Genomic DNA, 16,461 nt, shown 5'->3' with positions numbered 1-16,461 from the left:
GCATCACGTTGAGCATACTGAAAGGCGTGCCCTGAACCCAAGGTTAACCTCAAAGACTACACCAAATTTCTAGGACGAAGACATGTGCCAGTCCCCTAAGGGGGGGCGGGGCGGGAGATAGGAGAGGGAGATCATTTCGGGGGCAGCTATTTCCCATGATAAGTAGTGGAAAAGTGGAAGTGCAGAAGCGGAAAGGTTAGAAAAAATGCAATCCTGGTAAAGAGGTGGAAGAAGGCAAGCTCCATCTGCTGCCCACTCACCTGCCCCGTGGATGGCAGCCCGGTCCTGCCTGTATCACCAATTTCCCGGCGACATCAGCAGGACCCTGAGGGTCAGGAAGATTCCTGTGGGTAAGAAAAGGAAACTTGAGACGAGAAAGGGAAGGCCAGAGTCTAGCCTAAATCTGGTCAGAGGGACAGGGGAGTAACAGGAAAACTGACCAGCAAATAAGGTGCCCCAAATCACCACTTTTTATATAGTTCCAGTACTTTTTCTGATAGCGCTATATGTGAAAACTTCTGAGAGAAGGAAGGAAAAATCTAGTAGAGCACTAGAGATTAGCTATCACCTAAAACGTCTATTGCAGAGGCCCAGAATGGAGAACAATGTCATATGTGATGTTAGAATTTAGAGAATTTCTAGTTCAATCTTCTCTTGTTAGATGAAGAAATTATGGCCTGAAGGGAGTAACCAACTCATTCAAGGTCAAACAGTGGATAAAATGTGACCAGAAACCAGGTTTTTTTTTCCTTGCAACTCAACAGACTTTGCAGGCATCAAGATAATTCCTATTCAATTCATTGCAATGCAGTTCTACAAACAACTGCCTAACTGTGCAAAACTCAGGCTGAATTCTCTGGAAGAGGAACAGTTTCAGAGTGGGGATGATGAAACTCTGGCAGGTTGCGGGGGTCAACAAATACTTTTTTCCTCTGGGAGTCTGGGGAGGAAGAAGATCTGAAAACTGGGTGGGACCAGAGTAAGGCAGGACCAAATCCATCAGTCTAGATTGGATTTTCTTACTCCACAGAGAAGTGAGTTCTTCCTGTGTTTTGACAGACTTCATTCACCACAACAAATAAATGGCTCAGAAAAGCTAAGAAGGAAGTGAACTTCAGCAAAGCTCAAAGTGTGTAGGCCAGAGACAGGTTGAGGAGGTTAGGAGGATGTCTCTCCTCCTGAAAAAAATAGGTTGTCAGCAGGAAGGAGCAGACAGAAATCAAAATCCTTTTCTCCTCCACGACTCAATAACAAATTTATAGGGTCACCTTGAATAAAAAATCAAGACCCCTAAAAGCCTACTAACTTCAAGTCTCTGGGTAAATAGGGATCACACTCAGGGTAGAGGGAGGGTCCCTTCTGGTGAAAGGAAGGACCCAGCAAACTTCTGCCTAGGAATGCCTCCGCCATCCCCCAAATAAAGACAAGTGAAGAAGAGAGCTCAGGGCATGGAACTGGCTTCCTAAAGGGACAAGAGAGAGAGCTAGGTATCCTTTTTCTTTTTCTCTTGTTCCTTTTCCAGGGCAGATGAGGGCGAACTTCCTACCTCCCGCCCCCAATCAGTGGGCAGGACAGTAGGAGGCGGGCGGCAGGGGAGGAGCCTGCTCCAGTCAGACGGGTGTAGCCACGCCCCCTCCCCCCCCCCACCCACACACACCCACCCGCTGGCTCCACTCCTCTCCGGAAGAGCCGGTTACTCTTGTGCCCCACTGACTGCCCCCACCCCTTCCGAGCCTCAGGCCTAGTCTCCAGGGCAACCCCTAGGACTATCCCAGCCAGGAGCCGTTGGGAAGAAGGGTGTTGGATAGGAAAGGGCTACTCGGGATTAGAAAAGAAAGTGAGGCAGGATCCATTCTTTCCCATCTGATTCAGAAAGACTACAATCACCCTCCTCCTTGAATGAGACCCCTCCTCGTCCCTTCTAATCAGAGGTCTTCCTTGCTCTTTGAGTAAGGATGAGGCTGGGGTGTCAATATGCCAACAGCTGGGTGTTTCCTTCTTGCCAGAAGCCACCCCAAAGAGCAGCTGTGCTTCTCCCCCACATCCAGATGACAGAGGGCAGACTGACCCTTTAGATCCCCAGACATTCCTCAGTCCTATCAGATGTGGACGATTCCTACCCCATCTCTCTTTAGGAAGCTACTAGAAACAGGAAGGGGCAAATGGTCATTTTTTTCAGCAACTTGTGAGAAGAGTAGCTAGAGAATATTCTGAATCTCTAACAAGCCAGGCCAGTGGGCGGGTAATAAAGAGAATGGGGAGGGAGAAATTAGCACCTGCTCTCCCTTTCTCACCCTCCCTGTGTTCCTGCTGTACCACCCTGACTGGGGTCAGCTGCCATAGTGCATGGCTCCACTGAGGAGCCAGAGGGCTGGAGCTCAGAGGGGTAAGAGACAGAAAGCAAGAGACGGCGGATTCGTTTACATCCCTCTACCTCTCCCTCTCCCCGTCCAGGCACTCCTGGAATTCAACCCCAACCACCACTGCTGACCACCCTCTCCTTCATCTCCCATCCCCACCCAGCTCCCTCTCAGCCTGTGAAACATGACTCAAATCCAGATACCCTGTCCCTTCATTCTGGAGTGTGTTGGGGACAGCGGGGAATGGGGAGGGCAAGAAGAAAAGGGGCAGAGCTAAGGTCCCAGCTGGATTTGGACAGAGGGGAATTCTCTAATGGAGATAGGATAATTATCAATATTAAAGACCTCCCTCGCTCTCACTGGCTGAAGGGTTCATATGTTAATAGGGTCTAGTGGGGAGATAGCCTTCAACCTGTTAACCATTCCAACCTGTCCCACTCTCCTCTCCAGGTTAATGGAAAACAGTCTTCTCCCCCCGCATTTTGGGGAGGCCAGATTCTCGCCATCAAAAGGACCTCATCCCTCTTCTCTCCAAATTGGTATGGTCCCCTCAGATTCAGCAGTCTTCTTTCAAACTCTCCAAGGAGCTTATCCAAACTGGTCTCAGAAGAGGATGGGGAAAGACCTAATTTCCTCAGGACTTCTTTTGCATCTGAATAGAAAAGGCCGGGCTTCCCAGGCCTTCCTCACCACCCCCAACACCCTTAGAGACTTAGTCCTAGCCCTTCATCCACTGTTCTCCAACAGCCCCTTAAGCCCAGAATCACAAGATTCTGGGTGGCCACCCCCCACCATTCCCTGGCTCTGGGGTAAGAGCTGTCTTAGGCACCACTGGCCCACCCCAAGCTTAGAAGGGCCCTTCCCACCTGGGTTGGTGCTGAGATCGCACCCCCTAAGTCTCGGAGAAATGACGTATGGTGAGGGCTTCAGGAAAGCTTTAGATGAGAGTTAGTTGAACTTGAATGGCTAAACGGAGCAGGGCCTGAAAGTGACTCTAGGCTATGATAACCCCTACCCTCCTTACTACGGGGAAGGAGAGGAGTTGGGGTGACGGTTATTCCCCCTCCCATTGGAGGTTAGGATGGCGTGGGAAAGCGATGGTTCCACAGGGGAGGAAGCGATATCCAGACCAAGGGAGATTTTTCTGGCGAGGAAGGCGCGGGGGAGGGGGAGATCCTGGGTCCAGAATAGGAGGGGTACCCGGGAGAGGTTGGCCGAAAGGCGTGAGACGCCTCCGGATTCCGGTCGCAGAGGACAGGGGAGAAATGCGCGAGTAGATAGTGCGGGGGAGAGAGGAAGGGCAGCTCCCGCAGCGGGAGGATCAGATCCTGAGTCCCGGGCAGCGCGGATCCCGGGTAGAAGACTGCAGGGGCGGCCCGCCGGGGGACTCCGGGACCGGACGTAGGTGCCAGGCCTCACCTGGAGCAGGGCCGGGCGGTAGCGGCAGCGCAGGTGGCCGAGCCGGGCGGCGGCGGCGCCTCCTCCCCCAGCCCTGGGCCGCCGGCGGGGCGGGGGGCGGGGGGGGGGGAGGTAGCACTTAAAGGGGCAGGAGCTACTGGGGTAGGGACAAGCGCTCGGGTAGGGCTGTCGCGAAGAATCCGCTGGGGGAGGGGGAAGCCGCTGGCGTCTCCTAGGGGCCAGAACCAGGAAGAATCCCAGATGGAGGAAGAGAACAGATCCCCAGGAAGAAGAGACAGAAACTTCTGCGGTGAAGTGGGGGATGGTGGTGGGTTAGAACTGGAGGACCTGGGATAGCTCTACCCGCGCTCCGGGAGACACCGGCCGAGATCTCTTCACAAAGGAGGGCCAGGAAGGCAGTGAGAGTCACAAGGACTCCGGAGGAATAGAGAGGTGTCCGAGAGGAAACTCACGGCCGAGCCTGCTGCGGGTAACGCACAGCGGCCCTACTAGGTGAACAGGTTCAACTCCTCGGAAGCTCAAGCCCTACCGCTGCGGGGAGACGCAGCCTCCTTCCCCCGGCACTACCCAAGTGTAAAAGCTTCTGGAATCAGGAAGCCACGAGGGCAAAGACCTCCTAGGCCTTTCAATCTCAGTCTTGCCTCTCCCTGTCTCTCAGTGACTGGAGCGTGGGGGGCCGCCAGTAGCTGCGCTGATGAAGCTGATGTGGGACCGTGAGAATCGGCTTTATTCTAGTTCAGTTTTCCCCCAACCACCGCCACCCTTGCAGCAACCTCTGGGGCAACAGGAAGCAGCTGCTCAGTGCAGCCCCCACCTGGTGGTGGGTCGGGGTGGGGGAGGAAAGAAGACAGGGACTTAAAAAGGCCTGGGAAAAAATAGAGGGAGAGGCACCTTAAAAATTCTCCAACGTGACCAGAAGTGGGCTTTACTTTAAAGGGGAGGCCACCAATGAGTGCTGTAAAATATTTCTTGAATCCCAGCAGCTTAATGGGGAGGCACAAGGGACTGGGGGGTTGAAGGGGCGGGAGTGGGGCGGGGAGGAAGCCCCCACTTAAGGGGCAGTCCAGGCTCTTCCCTGAGGCTGGTGCTTGCCAACGCTGACGATCCCTTGGTCAGCAGCCTCACCAGCTGAGTCCTGTGCCCCTATAGTCTGGTTTCCCCTCCTTCTCCCCCCAGAAGAGCAAAGGTTAGGCCCCACCCCTGCTGAGTCAGCCAGGGAGGAAGGTAGGCATCCCTCAGGCCTTCCCGGGGGCTGGTCCTCATACTTACTCATGTCAGGCTGGCAGGGCTCCAGGGCTGGGACCACCAGCTCCTCACTGTCCTTGGTTCCCCCTTCACGTGCAGGCTGGTGTTAGATCCTCCCAAACTATGAGCTGGGAACTAGCACGAATCAAAAAGCCAATGTATGCTTCCTGCGAACCACAGCCTGAACTGCTGTAGGGTGATGTCCCTGTGTGACAGACTGGGGTGGGGAGGGAGGAGGGAGGGGCGGGGCTTTCTCTGGGTGGAGAGGGAGGAGGCGGTGAGGACAGGGCCGAACCAGGAGAAATATGGAGGAAGGTTAGATCTGTGTTGACACCCTAGTGGCGTGGTACCAGGAGTGGTGAAGGGGGAAGGAAATAAATAGTTGCAGCTAGTGAGGAGAAGGTTCTCGATGAATGCTAAGAGACAGAAATGTGTGGGGGGAGGGGTAGAAGTATGGGAGAAACCACCTTTAGAATCACAGTTCCTAGGTCTTTCTGCATCTAGATAACATGGGAAAACAGAGCAGAGAGGGTGGACCCGTAGCTCGGGGACTTCTGTGTCAGCTTCTTACCCATTCCAGAGTCAAAACCTAGAGGATGTGCCCACACCCCCATAACTCAGCATTTCCCCAAATCCAGGCTTTCCTAGAGGCAAACTACTGAGCACAGGCGGCTCATGGGCTCCACCTTCCGGCCAAACCGCGACACAGGACAGGCTGGTGCCAAGGACGTCAGAGGCAGATGGGAGGTAACTTAAAGGCCCCTACTCCACCCCTGGCACCTCTCCCAGGGCCCCTCCCCAACCTTCAGCCCCCAGGGGCCTCTGAATTGGGATCTCAGTTTATCCTGCCCTGCTTTTACCCAACTTGAAAGCCTCAGGGTGGAGCTTATAGATTCAGCCTCCTCCTTAGGACAAAACCCCCAGCTGGTATGTAAACAGTCATTAGCAAAGAACCATATCCCAGCAAATGGCCTTCATGGATTTCAAAATGGTGAGATCAGTTCTTGCAGAGCCTTCAGTCCTACCACCAGAGGGCAGATGGGTCTGGGTCTGGGCCTACAAAAAAATATCGAAGGGAACACCTAAGGGGCACCAAATCCAACCTTGCACTTTAACAGGCACTTGTTAGGTGGCTGTTCTTGTAATCCTTGCCTAAATGAAGCCTAAAATGAAGGGAAGATTGTCTACATTCCATTATTTAGCTCAGAAACTCAAGCCCAACAACCCTGAAAATTACCTCTTAAAACAATTTATTTTGGCCACACCACAGGGTATGTGGACCTTAGTTCCCCAACCTGGGACAGAACTTGCACCCCCTACAGTGGTAGGGGTCAACTGCTGGACCACCAGGGAAGTCTCTGAAAATTACTCTTCCTGTAACATTTTTTCCCCAATTTTCTTAAGGAATTTTAGCAAACCTCAAAATAGGCCTTAAGGAACTTTATATTCTGCATTGCCGCAAGGAATCAGACATACAAGTCTTGCCCAGAATATGTTAGGAGGTAGTAGTCAGGGACACCTTCTGAAAAAAATGGTGGTAATAGAAGACAGCCCTTTTGACTCAGTCTTAATCCCTCAGAACATGCATCATTTCCAAAAAATTTAATTCACTGACTGATCTGTGCCTTCTCTTAGAATAGCAGTGATTTCTAAACCCATTTTCCCCAAAATGTTCTAAAAATTCTTTTGCTTTTTAAAAAAGTAGGACTGCACTACATATTTAAGAAGCAAAACTCAACTTGAAAAATGACATAAAAGGGCCAAAAATGAGGCCCTATTAGGATCCCATCATTCCCAGGAAACCCCTTCACAAGACTCAACTATTCAACAATGCAAGACAATGGCTTTTCTTTTTGGATGACCCCATTTTCTAAAATACTATTAAAAACTTCAGTACTGGCTGTGTTGTCAGGACCAAGAAAAACAGACAGATGTTGAGGGATATACATTTTATTGGAAACCTTAAATATTCTTCAGACAGAACACAATGTCTTCAATCAAGGCCCTCACGTGGCCTACAGAGAAAACTGCGATTTCCGGATTAGGGGCGAGGAGAGGGACACCATGGAGGATGAGTGCTTAATTTGCCAAAAGGACCCCCTCATGAGTGCTCTTCAGCCAACTTATCAGCTTTTGCCACAGCTTCTTCAATGGGTCCCACCATATAGAAGGCCTGTTCTGGGAGATGGTCATATTCACCTATATGGAAAAAAAAAATCCAACTGGTGAGAAGTGAAGGATATTAACTTCTACAGTGGTTACATACCTCACCACTTGAGGCCACCAGTCAGAACGTGATGAAATCCTGTCATCTTAGGTTCTTTTCTTAAACTCGCCTCACAATTTACAAGAAATGCTACAGTACAGATTAAGAATATATGGTCTGGAGTCACATAACTCAGGTTCAAATTCTTTCTGGCTGTATGATAATGGGGCCAGTTAAACTTTCCACGCTTCAAGCTTCCTAATGTGTAAAATAGGATAATAATGCCTTCTTTATAAGGATGTTATAATTCACTTAGAAGAGTAGCTGGCACTGAAAACTAAGACTCACTAAATCTAAGGCTCACTCTCAGATGGTATTTTCAAAGAAAATTGACGGAGAATAACTTATTTTCATATATAAATTATGTAATTAGGCACAATATATATTGCTTGATGGTTCCTTGAACAGGAACACAGCACAGCATTTAAGGGAGTTCAGCTTCTATGCCACTTTATGTTCAGCCTTATACTGGAAATCTCACCTGCCAAAATCTGCTGGAATCCTTTGATGGTCTCCTTGAGGGGTACCAGCTTCCCCAAATGACCAGTAAAGACCTCAGCCACCTGGAATGGCTGAGACAAGAAACGCTGGATTTTCCGTGCACGAGACACAGTTAACTTATCTTCTTCAGAAAGTTCATCCATACCCAGGATAGCAATGATGTCCTGGAGGGATTTGTAGTCCTATGAAAAAACAAGATTAGAGAGGCCAAGTAAATATTTACATTCCTCAAATCTGGACAAAACTTAAGGGTTAATACAACTTTATATTCACAATGAGCTTTGTATAGAGCATTTTAGCACTTTACTGCACTTAACTGAAACAAATCAGTTACATGAGGGCCCTCAGCTAAGATTGGTATCTTGTTTCCCCTACTCTGAATCTATCCGGTGCTGTTATAAAAAACTCCAAACCTGAAAACTCAGGAGACCTCATTAACACTCACTAGGAATTCTAGTCTCTTCTTTCCTTGCTCTAAAGCAAATCACACAAATTTCCAGGAAGATCTTGTCCTAATATAGTCCCCAAATTCCCTCTATGACTTTATGGCCACTGATCTCACCTGCAGAATCTTTTGCACCCCACGGGCAACATCATAATGCTCACTGCCAACAATGTTGGGATCCATGATGCGAGACGTGGAGTCCAAAGGATCCACAGCTGGATAGATGCCCAGCTCAGCAATAGCACGGGACAACACAGTGGTAGCATCCAAATGGGCAAAGGTAGTGGCCGGGGCAGGATCCGTCAAGTCATCAGCAGGCACATAGATAGCCTAAAGTGAATCAAGAACCCATTAAGAGCAGCAGGAAGCCAAGTAATTCTACTTAAACCATCCCCCTTTCTGACCCCTCCTCATTATGTTACTCTATCTTCTCAATATTCAAGAGTCCAAAGGAGACTCTTACATTCCTAATGCAGAGTATTAGTGGTTACATATTATCTGGTTCCTCCAAGCTGTGATGGAAGAATTTTCATTGTTACTCCTTTTGTTCTTCATCCCACTTTTTAACTCTAAACCAAAACACTCGCCCTACTATATCAGGAAAATGAATCATGAAAGTTAAAAAAATTTAGACAAAGTTTTTGATCATTTTACTATATATACCATCTACATATATTTGAAAATTGTAGTAGCCAGTGTAGTACATATTTAAAGCTCACTTCAAAGTTCTCTTCAGGTTGGAAACCACTATTTTGTGATCTACATTTACATATACACCTTCAATTAGTTCAGATGAGTGGTTTCTTAATCTTTTAGCGTCTTTAACATGCACACACAGAATTTTAAATATTAAGCTCCAGTACTTACTTAAAAAAGTAACAAGATTTTATACCTCTGTACATGCCTTTACACAAATTAGACCTTCATCCATTTAACTGTTCTCACCTGTACAGAGGTGATAGATCCCTTTTTGGTGGTGGTGATTCTTTCCTGCATGGTACCCATGTCAGTGGCCAGGGTAGGCTGATAACCCACAGCAGAAGGGATTCTGCCCAATAAAGCAGACACCTGGGGAAAAAAAAAAGAAAAACCATATCCCTAGCCTTATCCGCATCATTCCGTAGAAAGGTCAAATGAACCAAATTCTCCCAAGCCTACCTCTGAGCCAGCCTGGGTGAAGCGAAAGATGTTATCAATAAACAGCAACACATCTTGACCTTCTTGGTCTCTGAAGTACTCAGCTACAGTCAGCCCAGTCAGAGCAACCCGGGCCCGAGCACCAGGTGGTTCATTCATTTGACCGTACACCAGCGCTACCTGCAGCAATTATAAACAATCAGAAATCCTGGCAGAGGAGTGTGAAAGTCATCTATCCAAGGTCACCAAATCAGAGAAACTACCAGAAAACCCTCCTCCTCAGGTGTCTAGATTTTTGTTCATAAATTTCCTTTTCCTTTTAGAGCTGCAGTTCAAAACAAAAGATAAGTTCTTTTACTACTGAGGCATTCTTCTGGCAGGAAGGAAATAAACTGTAAATATGTGAAAGGCACAAAATAGGGTTGAGACATTAAGAACCATGTTTAATGTCCCCAGAATTAGCTTTCAAATGATGGGTCTATATATCAAAAAAACAAAAACCCAAGAAATGTTTTCTAATATTAAAAAGGAAAACGCAATGTACATGAGTGTATTAGAAACAGGGGAAAATACTGATAGAACTTTCCTTTGTAGGTCCTAGGACAATAAAATGAAAATACAAAACAAGTCAACTTCAACAGTTTCCTGACACTACTTACACGGACATCAGCTCAGTGCTCACCTTAGAGGTAGCATCTTTTAAGTTGATAACACCAGACTCAATCATTTCATGGTATAAGTCATTGCCCTCACGGGTCCTTTCACCAACACCAGCAAACACAGAGTAACCACCATGGGCTTTGGCAACATTGTTGATTAACTCCATGATCAGTACTGTCTTGCCGACTCCAGCACCACCAAAAAGCCCTACATGAGGTTGAGAAAAAACAAATTAAGAATTTCATTTCCATAAAAGCAAACTCCAAAAAAAAATTTTGTTTCTTTCCATCTTTTCCCTTCTCAGAAATGGCATCTGGCTTCAGCAAACTCAGAAGAACGAAAGTCAGAAGCTGCTCATCAGTGAGGGACGTTATCTCAGTACCCACTCATAACATGGTAGGATTTGTTTCCCACATTAGGTTTGGAAAATATCTACCTGTCATTTAACATACCAATTTTGCCACCCTTGGCATATGGAGCCAGCAGATCTACAACCTTAATACCAGTAACCAGAATTTCTTGTTCAACACTCATCTCCACGAATTCAGGAGCCTCAGCATGAATAGCAGCAAATCTGTAAAGGCAGATGAGAAGATCAGTGTCTATTCATCTTATTAAAAAGTTCTTCTCAGTTCTCAAGCCTAACCCTTTACTCAGTCTCATCTTTTATATAACACTCTAGACAAATTACCACCCACCATCGAGCCCAAATACTCTGCCAATAAAAGGAATTTCATTATCTCAGGAAGCAATAATCCCATTCCCTGACAACTCTGTCATGAAGTTTTCCTTTTACAGAATCTAAACAGCACTTCTTCACATACCAATATGAAATACAAACACCACTGGTATTAAGATGAACTGAAATAATCAACCTATGGAGTTCAGTTTTCTTTTTTATAATCAGATTTTCTGCATCATTCATTTTCTTCATAAGAAATTGCATTGTGTGGTTTAAAGAAATGACTAGAGCAGCATTTTAGGGATTCTCTGCAGAAAAAGTCTGCTATAGTAGATGGTGCCACCTTAATGTATAAAACTGCTAGGAAAAAGTTCCTTTGTGTGTAGATACAACAACAGGAATACTTACTGCTTGGTTTTGATGGGACCCCTCTCATCAATAGGTTCTCCAATGACGTTCATGATTCTACCCAAGGTCTCAGGGCCAACAGGAATTCTGATTGGTGCACCAGAATCCAGGACTTTCTGACCTCTAACCAAGCCTTCTGTACCATCCATAGCAATGGTCCTTACTGTGCTCTCACCTGTCAGATATAAGCATTGCAGGATTACACAGAAGGACAAACTGGCTTCGTGGTATTTAATTAAGTTGTAGCTGGCATTAAACACTAAGTCAACCAAGACTTCTTCTCAGTACCTAAATGTGGCTTCAGCAAACTCAGAAGAACGAAAGTCATTTTGATAAAATCATCATAGAAGACAGCCTGGTTTTGAGGGATATTTGGGTCGAACAAGATCTTTACTATTCCTAACAAATTCTACTTACCCAAATGCTGGGCCACCTCCAAAACCAGCCTGGTCTCCCTGCCTTGCACCTCCAGGGCATTTAGGATGGGAGGCAGTCCCTCATCAAACTGGACGTCCACCACTGCACCAATGACCGCCACGATGCGCCCAGTGGTGGCGCCGGCCTTTGGCGATGGAGATGCTTGAGCGGCATAGTCTCTGGCTAACCGACAAAAAAGATGTTTAAGTTGAGGTTAGGACAGTTAAAGGTCATCGGACGCCCGGACTTAACTCACAAGGACTAGTGAACGCAGCCCAGGCCCGGCCCCCTTCCGCTTGCACGGAAGGCGGGTCCAGAGGGAGGGCCGCGCTGGAAACGGAGCGCGAGCCTGCACCATCTTCCCATCCTCATGCACAAAACTCCATTATTCGAGAGCGCGAGCAGTGCCCCCATTTCACGGGAAGGTCAATGCACCTGCTCGCACTATTACGTCACACAGCGCCCCTCTTCCAAAATAAGACGGAATTACATTGTCCCTGTTCTTGTTCTTCCGCCGTTAGAGGGCAGGGCGCTAGCCCTGGCGTCCTTCTAGCACCACAGATCCCTCAGGCCGGAGCAACTATTGGCCCCAGGCTCAAGGTCATGGGACGACAGAAGCGAACCCAGCTGCTAGAGCAAGGCACTTACCAGGCTGGAGCGCTGCAGGAGCGGCCCGCAGTAAAAGCTGGGCTTGCGGTAGCGGCGCTGAAGGGCTGAGTCCCCGCAAGGCCCCGGAGGCCGAGGCAGCAACCACACGACCCACAAGTCCCAACATGGCGGAGCCCGGGTGGAGACTGAGCGCTGCAGCGGTCTGGCCTCCAACTGCCAGCAGTTGGAGGCGAGACCCACTCTGCAGTAGGCACGGCCATTGGGTAATTTTTCTGCTTATCACTCTGGGCGCTGCTGCTATAGGCCAATAGTCTCTCATCTTCTCAATCATTGGCCAAAATTCGTGCTAATCTGAATTCCTTTTCTTATTGGACAATGACTGGCTCGGTGCAACCCTCAGAACTTTGAAACATAATTGGACAACAGGGATGTCAGTCGGAGAGAGCTCTTGGAGGAACTGCGTTTGGGAAAGGGGCCGAGTTCCTGTGCGGAAGCAGGTGGGCTGTCTTTGGCTGTCCTTGGGCTCTCTCCTTAGATAGGACCTTGAGCTAGGTGACAGTCTCAAGGGCGGTTTTATGGAAGTGGTAGCCTCATGAGGCAACATTGACTGACCTGGGCTAGTTAGGAGTCTTCTCTAGAGTCAAACGGTTTTTCTTCCGCAGCAGGGAGATTGGAATTTTTTAGACAATTCAGCAGGTCAGGAATCTGGACAGAATTAAAGCTACAATGAAAGACACTCATATAAACCAGTCTTTTAAAAAATGTGTGCTGGGCATTGAGGAGGCAAAGATAAATAAGACTTAAAAACAGATGAGCAAAAAATACAATAAAGTGTGATAGGTCTTGGTTAGTACAGGGTAAAACAGATGGAGGAAGGGATAAATTTAGGTCATCTAGAAATGTGAAATGTAGGTGGAATTGCCTTTAAAGTGGAAGAGGTTGACAGACCTGTTGGGAAACATCCGTAGAATTCCTAGGGTAAAGTAGGAAGACTATTCCATTATATATTTGTATTACACAGCATGTTTCTTTTGTGGTACTGCAGGTGAGGAAGGTTTCAGGTGAGGAAGGGAAAAAAGAGGCGAGTAAAGAGATGAATGGAGAAGGCAATGGCACCCCACTCCAGTACTCTTGCCTGGAAAATCCCATGGACAGAGGAACCTGGTAGGCTGCAGTCCATGGGGTCCCGAAGAGTTGGACACGACTGAGCGACTTCACTTTCACTTTTCACTTTCATGCATTGGAGAAGGAAATGGCAACCCACTCCAGTGTTCTTGCCTGGAGAATCCCAGGGACCGGGGAGCCTGGTGGGCTGTCATCTCTGGGGTCGCACAGAGTCGGACAGGACTGAAGCGACTTAGCAAAGAGATGAATACAGAGAGAAGAACCAGTTCTCAGGGCCTTGGATGGGAGTGGAAGCAGGGCAGAGGTAAGTGTGTGGTCCTTGAACACATTTATGATTTATGAAAACACATTTATGAAAACACATTTATGATTTATGAAAAATCATAAAATAAATAGGACATCCTTTAATGTAGTATTGACTTTAAGGTATTTGGGAGCTGGATGGAGGAAACCCTTAATCTATTAGAACAAACATGGCTAATGACAAACATGGCTGCTAATCTATTAGAACAAACATGGCTAATGACAAACATGGCTGCAGGTCAGCATGAAGCTACTTCCCCAGACTTTCTCCAACCAGCACACATTAGTTCTTATTTTTCTGCATGATAGTTGGGTTTTCTACTGTTTGGTAGCAAGAACTACAAAGAACTTAAAAGGAGAAAGCAGGAACATAAGAGAACTAGAGAAAGTTTAATTTGAAGTGCCTGTGGTTTCCCAGGTGGCGCTAGTAGTAGTAAAGAACCTGCCTGCCAGTGCAGCAGACCAGAGACCTGGGTAGCATCCCTAGGTCAGGAAGATTCCTTGAAGAAGGGCATGGCAACCCACTCCAGTATTCTTGCCTGGAGAATCCCATGGAAAGAGGAACCTGGTGGATTACAGTCCATAGCGTCCCAAAAGTTCACGTCTAAAGCAACTTAGCATCCACACAGGTACTCTTGCCTAGTAAGAGGGAAAGAACCCAAGAAAACAGCAATGTGTATGGAGCAGGTAGAAAAAAATAAACCATCTTGGGAAATAGCAGAGGAATAAGGAGAAGACTGAAGAACATACACTATGCAAGAATCAAGTAGAATATTAAGGAGAAAGTGGTCAATATTATCAATGACATAACTATGCTATAAAATAAGGGCTCAAAAGAACTTGTTGGGTTTGGCAACTAGGAATTCATTCTGCAGTGATACAGGGTCAAGAATTTCAGTGGGCTGCATGCAGGATATACAGTTTTGTTTTGCAACTTGTGCTCTTCCGATTACTCGGGGCAGCATCCCATTTAATAGGAACCTATACATTTCACTTGCTTTTCTCAACTATTAGAGTTGAAGTTTCTATAGAAAGGATAAGATACTTAAAGTGTATTGCCCCTGGAACCAGACTGGGTTTAAAATCTTTTTACACTTACTAGACATCATTGAGCAAGTTTAAAATCTCTGTATATCATCTTCCTCATTATAAGAGATGAGAATTATCTCATAGAGTTGTCTCAAAAATCAAATAGATTAAAATGTGAAAGAAGCATTTAGAAAAATGTCTGGCACATAATCAGCACCATATTTGTGTTGACTAGTATTTTTACTTACTATTGACTTAGTGTTAAGATCCTTTGGTTCTGTATCACTTTTGGTTGTGGCCAAAATTTTTATTAACCATCAAACATTTAACCTGACACTTCACTTAATCCAGGTGTCCAAGGAAAGATTTCAACATAAAATTCCAGGTAACTGAGGCTCATCACTTTTTGAAATGTTTTTACATATTTAGGATATTATCAGGAAACTTTATTCTTTGGGCAGTTGCTGCTGCTGCTGCTGCTGCTAAGTCACTTAAGTCGTGTCCAACTCTGTGTGATCCCATAGACGGCAGCCCACCAGGCTCTGCCATCCCTGGGATTCTCCAGGCAAGAACACTGGAGTGGGTTGCCATTTCTTTCTCCAATGCATGAAAGTGAAAAGTGAAAGTGAAGTCACTCAGTCATGTCTGACCCTTCGCGACCCCATGGATTGCAGCCCACCAGGCTCCTCCGTCCATGGGATTTTCCAGGCAAGAGTACTGGAGTGGGTTGCCATTCCATTGTCTTCTCCCTTGGGCAGTTGGGTTACATTAAACAAATCTTTGTATCACAATGCAACGCTAAATGCTCTTAATGTTACCGAGGTGGATATATAAAGCTATTTCTCCACTATGCTCGTTCGTAAATTTTTAGTTTTTCTAACTCCTTTGCTGTCTGAAATTAGATAACCTGCTCAATTTATAATACTGTCTAAAATCCGCCTGCAATGCAGGAGACCCATTTGATTCCTGGGTGAAGTTCTGCTGGAGAAGGGATATGCTACTCACTCCAGTAATCTTCTGGAGAAGGCCATGGCACCCCACTCCAGTACTCTTGCCTGGAAAATCCCATGGACAGAGGAGCCTGGTAGGCTGCAGTCCATGGGGTCCCGAAGAGTTGGACACGATTGAGCGACTTCACTTTCACTTTTCACTTTCATGCATTGGAGAAGGAAATGGCAACCCACTCCGGTGTTCTTGCCTGGAGAATCCCAGGGACAGGGGAGCCTGGTGGGCTGCCATCTATGGGGTCGCACAGAGTCGGAAACGACTGAAGCAACTTAGCAGCAGCAGCCAGTATTCTTTGGCTTCCCTGGTGGCTCAAACAGTAAAGAATCTGCCTGCAACGTGGGCGACCTGGGTTCAATCCCTGGGTTGGTATGATCCCCTGGAGGAGGGCATGGCAGCCCACTCCAGTATTCGTGCCTGGAGAATCCCCATGGACAGAGGAGCCTGGCAGGCTACAGCCCATGGGGTCACAAAGAGTCAGATACAACTAAACACAGCACATTTTAGAGTTTTGACATATTTTGGTCTTGTTACTTTCTTGATTTCTAGATAGCCCAGGTAGTATTTCATGTAAAATACAAGTTACTTTCCATGGGATGAGAGAGATCACAAAGACTGAACCTGAAGTTAATTTCAAATTAACTAACCTCTCAATTTATGACTGGAAACCTTACGAATTTCATCTTAAGGTGAAAATTGTGTTTACCATGAACTTTTCTTTTGGCTGAGCAGCAGCTTTCAGAATCTTAGTTCCCTAACTAGGGATTGAACGCAGAGCAGTGAAAGGATAGTCCCAAACACTGGACTGCCAGGGAATTCCTTACAAACTCATTTCAACTGCCATTCATAG

The 16,461-nt window shown here is 46.9% G+C and overlaps 2 protein-coding genes, 1 long non-coding RNA gene and 2 other non-coding genes across 10 annotated transcripts in view; 1 reads left to right on the top strand and 4 right to left on the bottom strand.

Annotated features, from left to right (window-relative positions):
* BAZ2A (bromodomain adjacent to zinc finger domain 2A) overlaps window positions 1-5,215 on the bottom strand; it is a 34,989-nt gene extending 29,774 nt beyond the window's left edge. For 2 of the 4 annotated variants that reach the window (XM_059886248.1, XM_024991573.2), the window contains exon 1: window positions 5,049-5,215. In XM_059886248.1, coding sequence (XP_059742231.1) covers window positions 5,049-5,052 — 4 coding nt within the window. In that variant the 5' untranslated portion in view covers window positions 5,053-5,215. Of the gene's footprint in view, window positions 1-260; window positions 345-5,048 lie in introns of all 4 variants that reach the window. The other 2 variants (XM_059886249.1, NM_001193230.2) reach the window with 2 other exon arrangements.
* LOC112446708 (uncharacterized) lies at window positions 341-10,672 on the top strand. 3 transcript variants are annotated; one of them, XR_009494537.1, is made up of 4 exons: window positions 341-2,386; window positions 2,811-4,068; window positions 5,663-5,771; window positions 10,338-10,672. It is a non-coding gene; the product is annotated as an uncharacterized lncRNA (long non-coding RNA). The 3 variants fall into 3 exon arrangements; XR_009494538.1 differs by having other exon boundaries at window positions 1,633-2,386; window positions 2,811-2,899; XR_009494536.1 differs by having other exon boundaries at window positions 2,811-5,771.
* On the bottom strand, window positions 6,961-12,334 carry ATP5F1B (ATP synthase F1 subunit beta). Its single transcript, NM_175796.3, has 10 exons — window positions 12,189-12,334; window positions 11,541-11,723; window positions 11,124-11,298; window positions 10,486-10,607; window positions 10,056-10,240; window positions 9,395-9,553; window positions 9,182-9,304; window positions 8,354-8,566; window positions 7,772-7,973; window positions 6,961-7,223 (listed from the first exon to the last, which is right to left on the bottom strand). Exons 1-10 carry the CDS (start codon window positions 12,313-12,315, stop codon window positions 7,126-7,128), a joined length of 1,587 nt encoding a protein of 528 aa, NP_786990.1. The 5' UTR covers window positions 12,316-12,334; the 3' UTR covers window positions 6,961-7,125.
* On the bottom strand, window positions 10,333-10,398 carry MIR677 (microRNA mir-677). Its single transcript, NR_030902.1, has one exon. It is a non-coding gene; the product is annotated as a microRNA mir-677 (primary transcript).
* On the bottom strand, window positions 11,400-11,474 carry LOC112446861 (small nucleolar RNA SNORD59). Its single transcript, XR_003034947.1, has one exon. It is a non-coding gene; the product is annotated as a small nucleolar RNA SNORD59 (small nucleolar RNA).
* Window positions 12,335-16,461: the final 4,127 nt, after the last annotated feature.

Source organism: Bos taurus, chromosome 5 (genome assembly GCF_002263795.3).
Source record: "Bos taurus isolate L1 Dominette 01449 registration number 42190680 breed Hereford chromosome 5, ARS-UCD2.0, whole genome shotgun sequence".
Lineage (NCBI taxonomy): Eukaryota > Metazoa > Chordata > Mammalia > Artiodactyla > Bovidae > Bos > Bos taurus.
Note: the sequence above shows the minus strand (reverse complement) of the source record. Positions and strands in the feature narration are given on the sequence as shown.

Bases quoted from the DNA above. Each gene is read 5' to 3' on its own strand.
- ATP5F1B (NM_175796.3), bottom strand. From the start codon at position 12,315: ATGTTGGGACTTGTGGGTCGTGTGGTTGCTGCCTCGGCCTCCGGGGCC. The intron at 10,241-10,485 runs GTATGTTAAATG...AACCTCATGTAG, and splicing joins TGCCAAGGGTGGCAAAATTG to GGCTTTTTGGTGGTGCTGGA. The intron at 9,554-10,055 runs GTGAGCACTGAG...TAATTGCTGCAG, and splicing joins TAAAAGATGCTACCTCTAAG to GTAGCGCTGGTGTACGGTCA.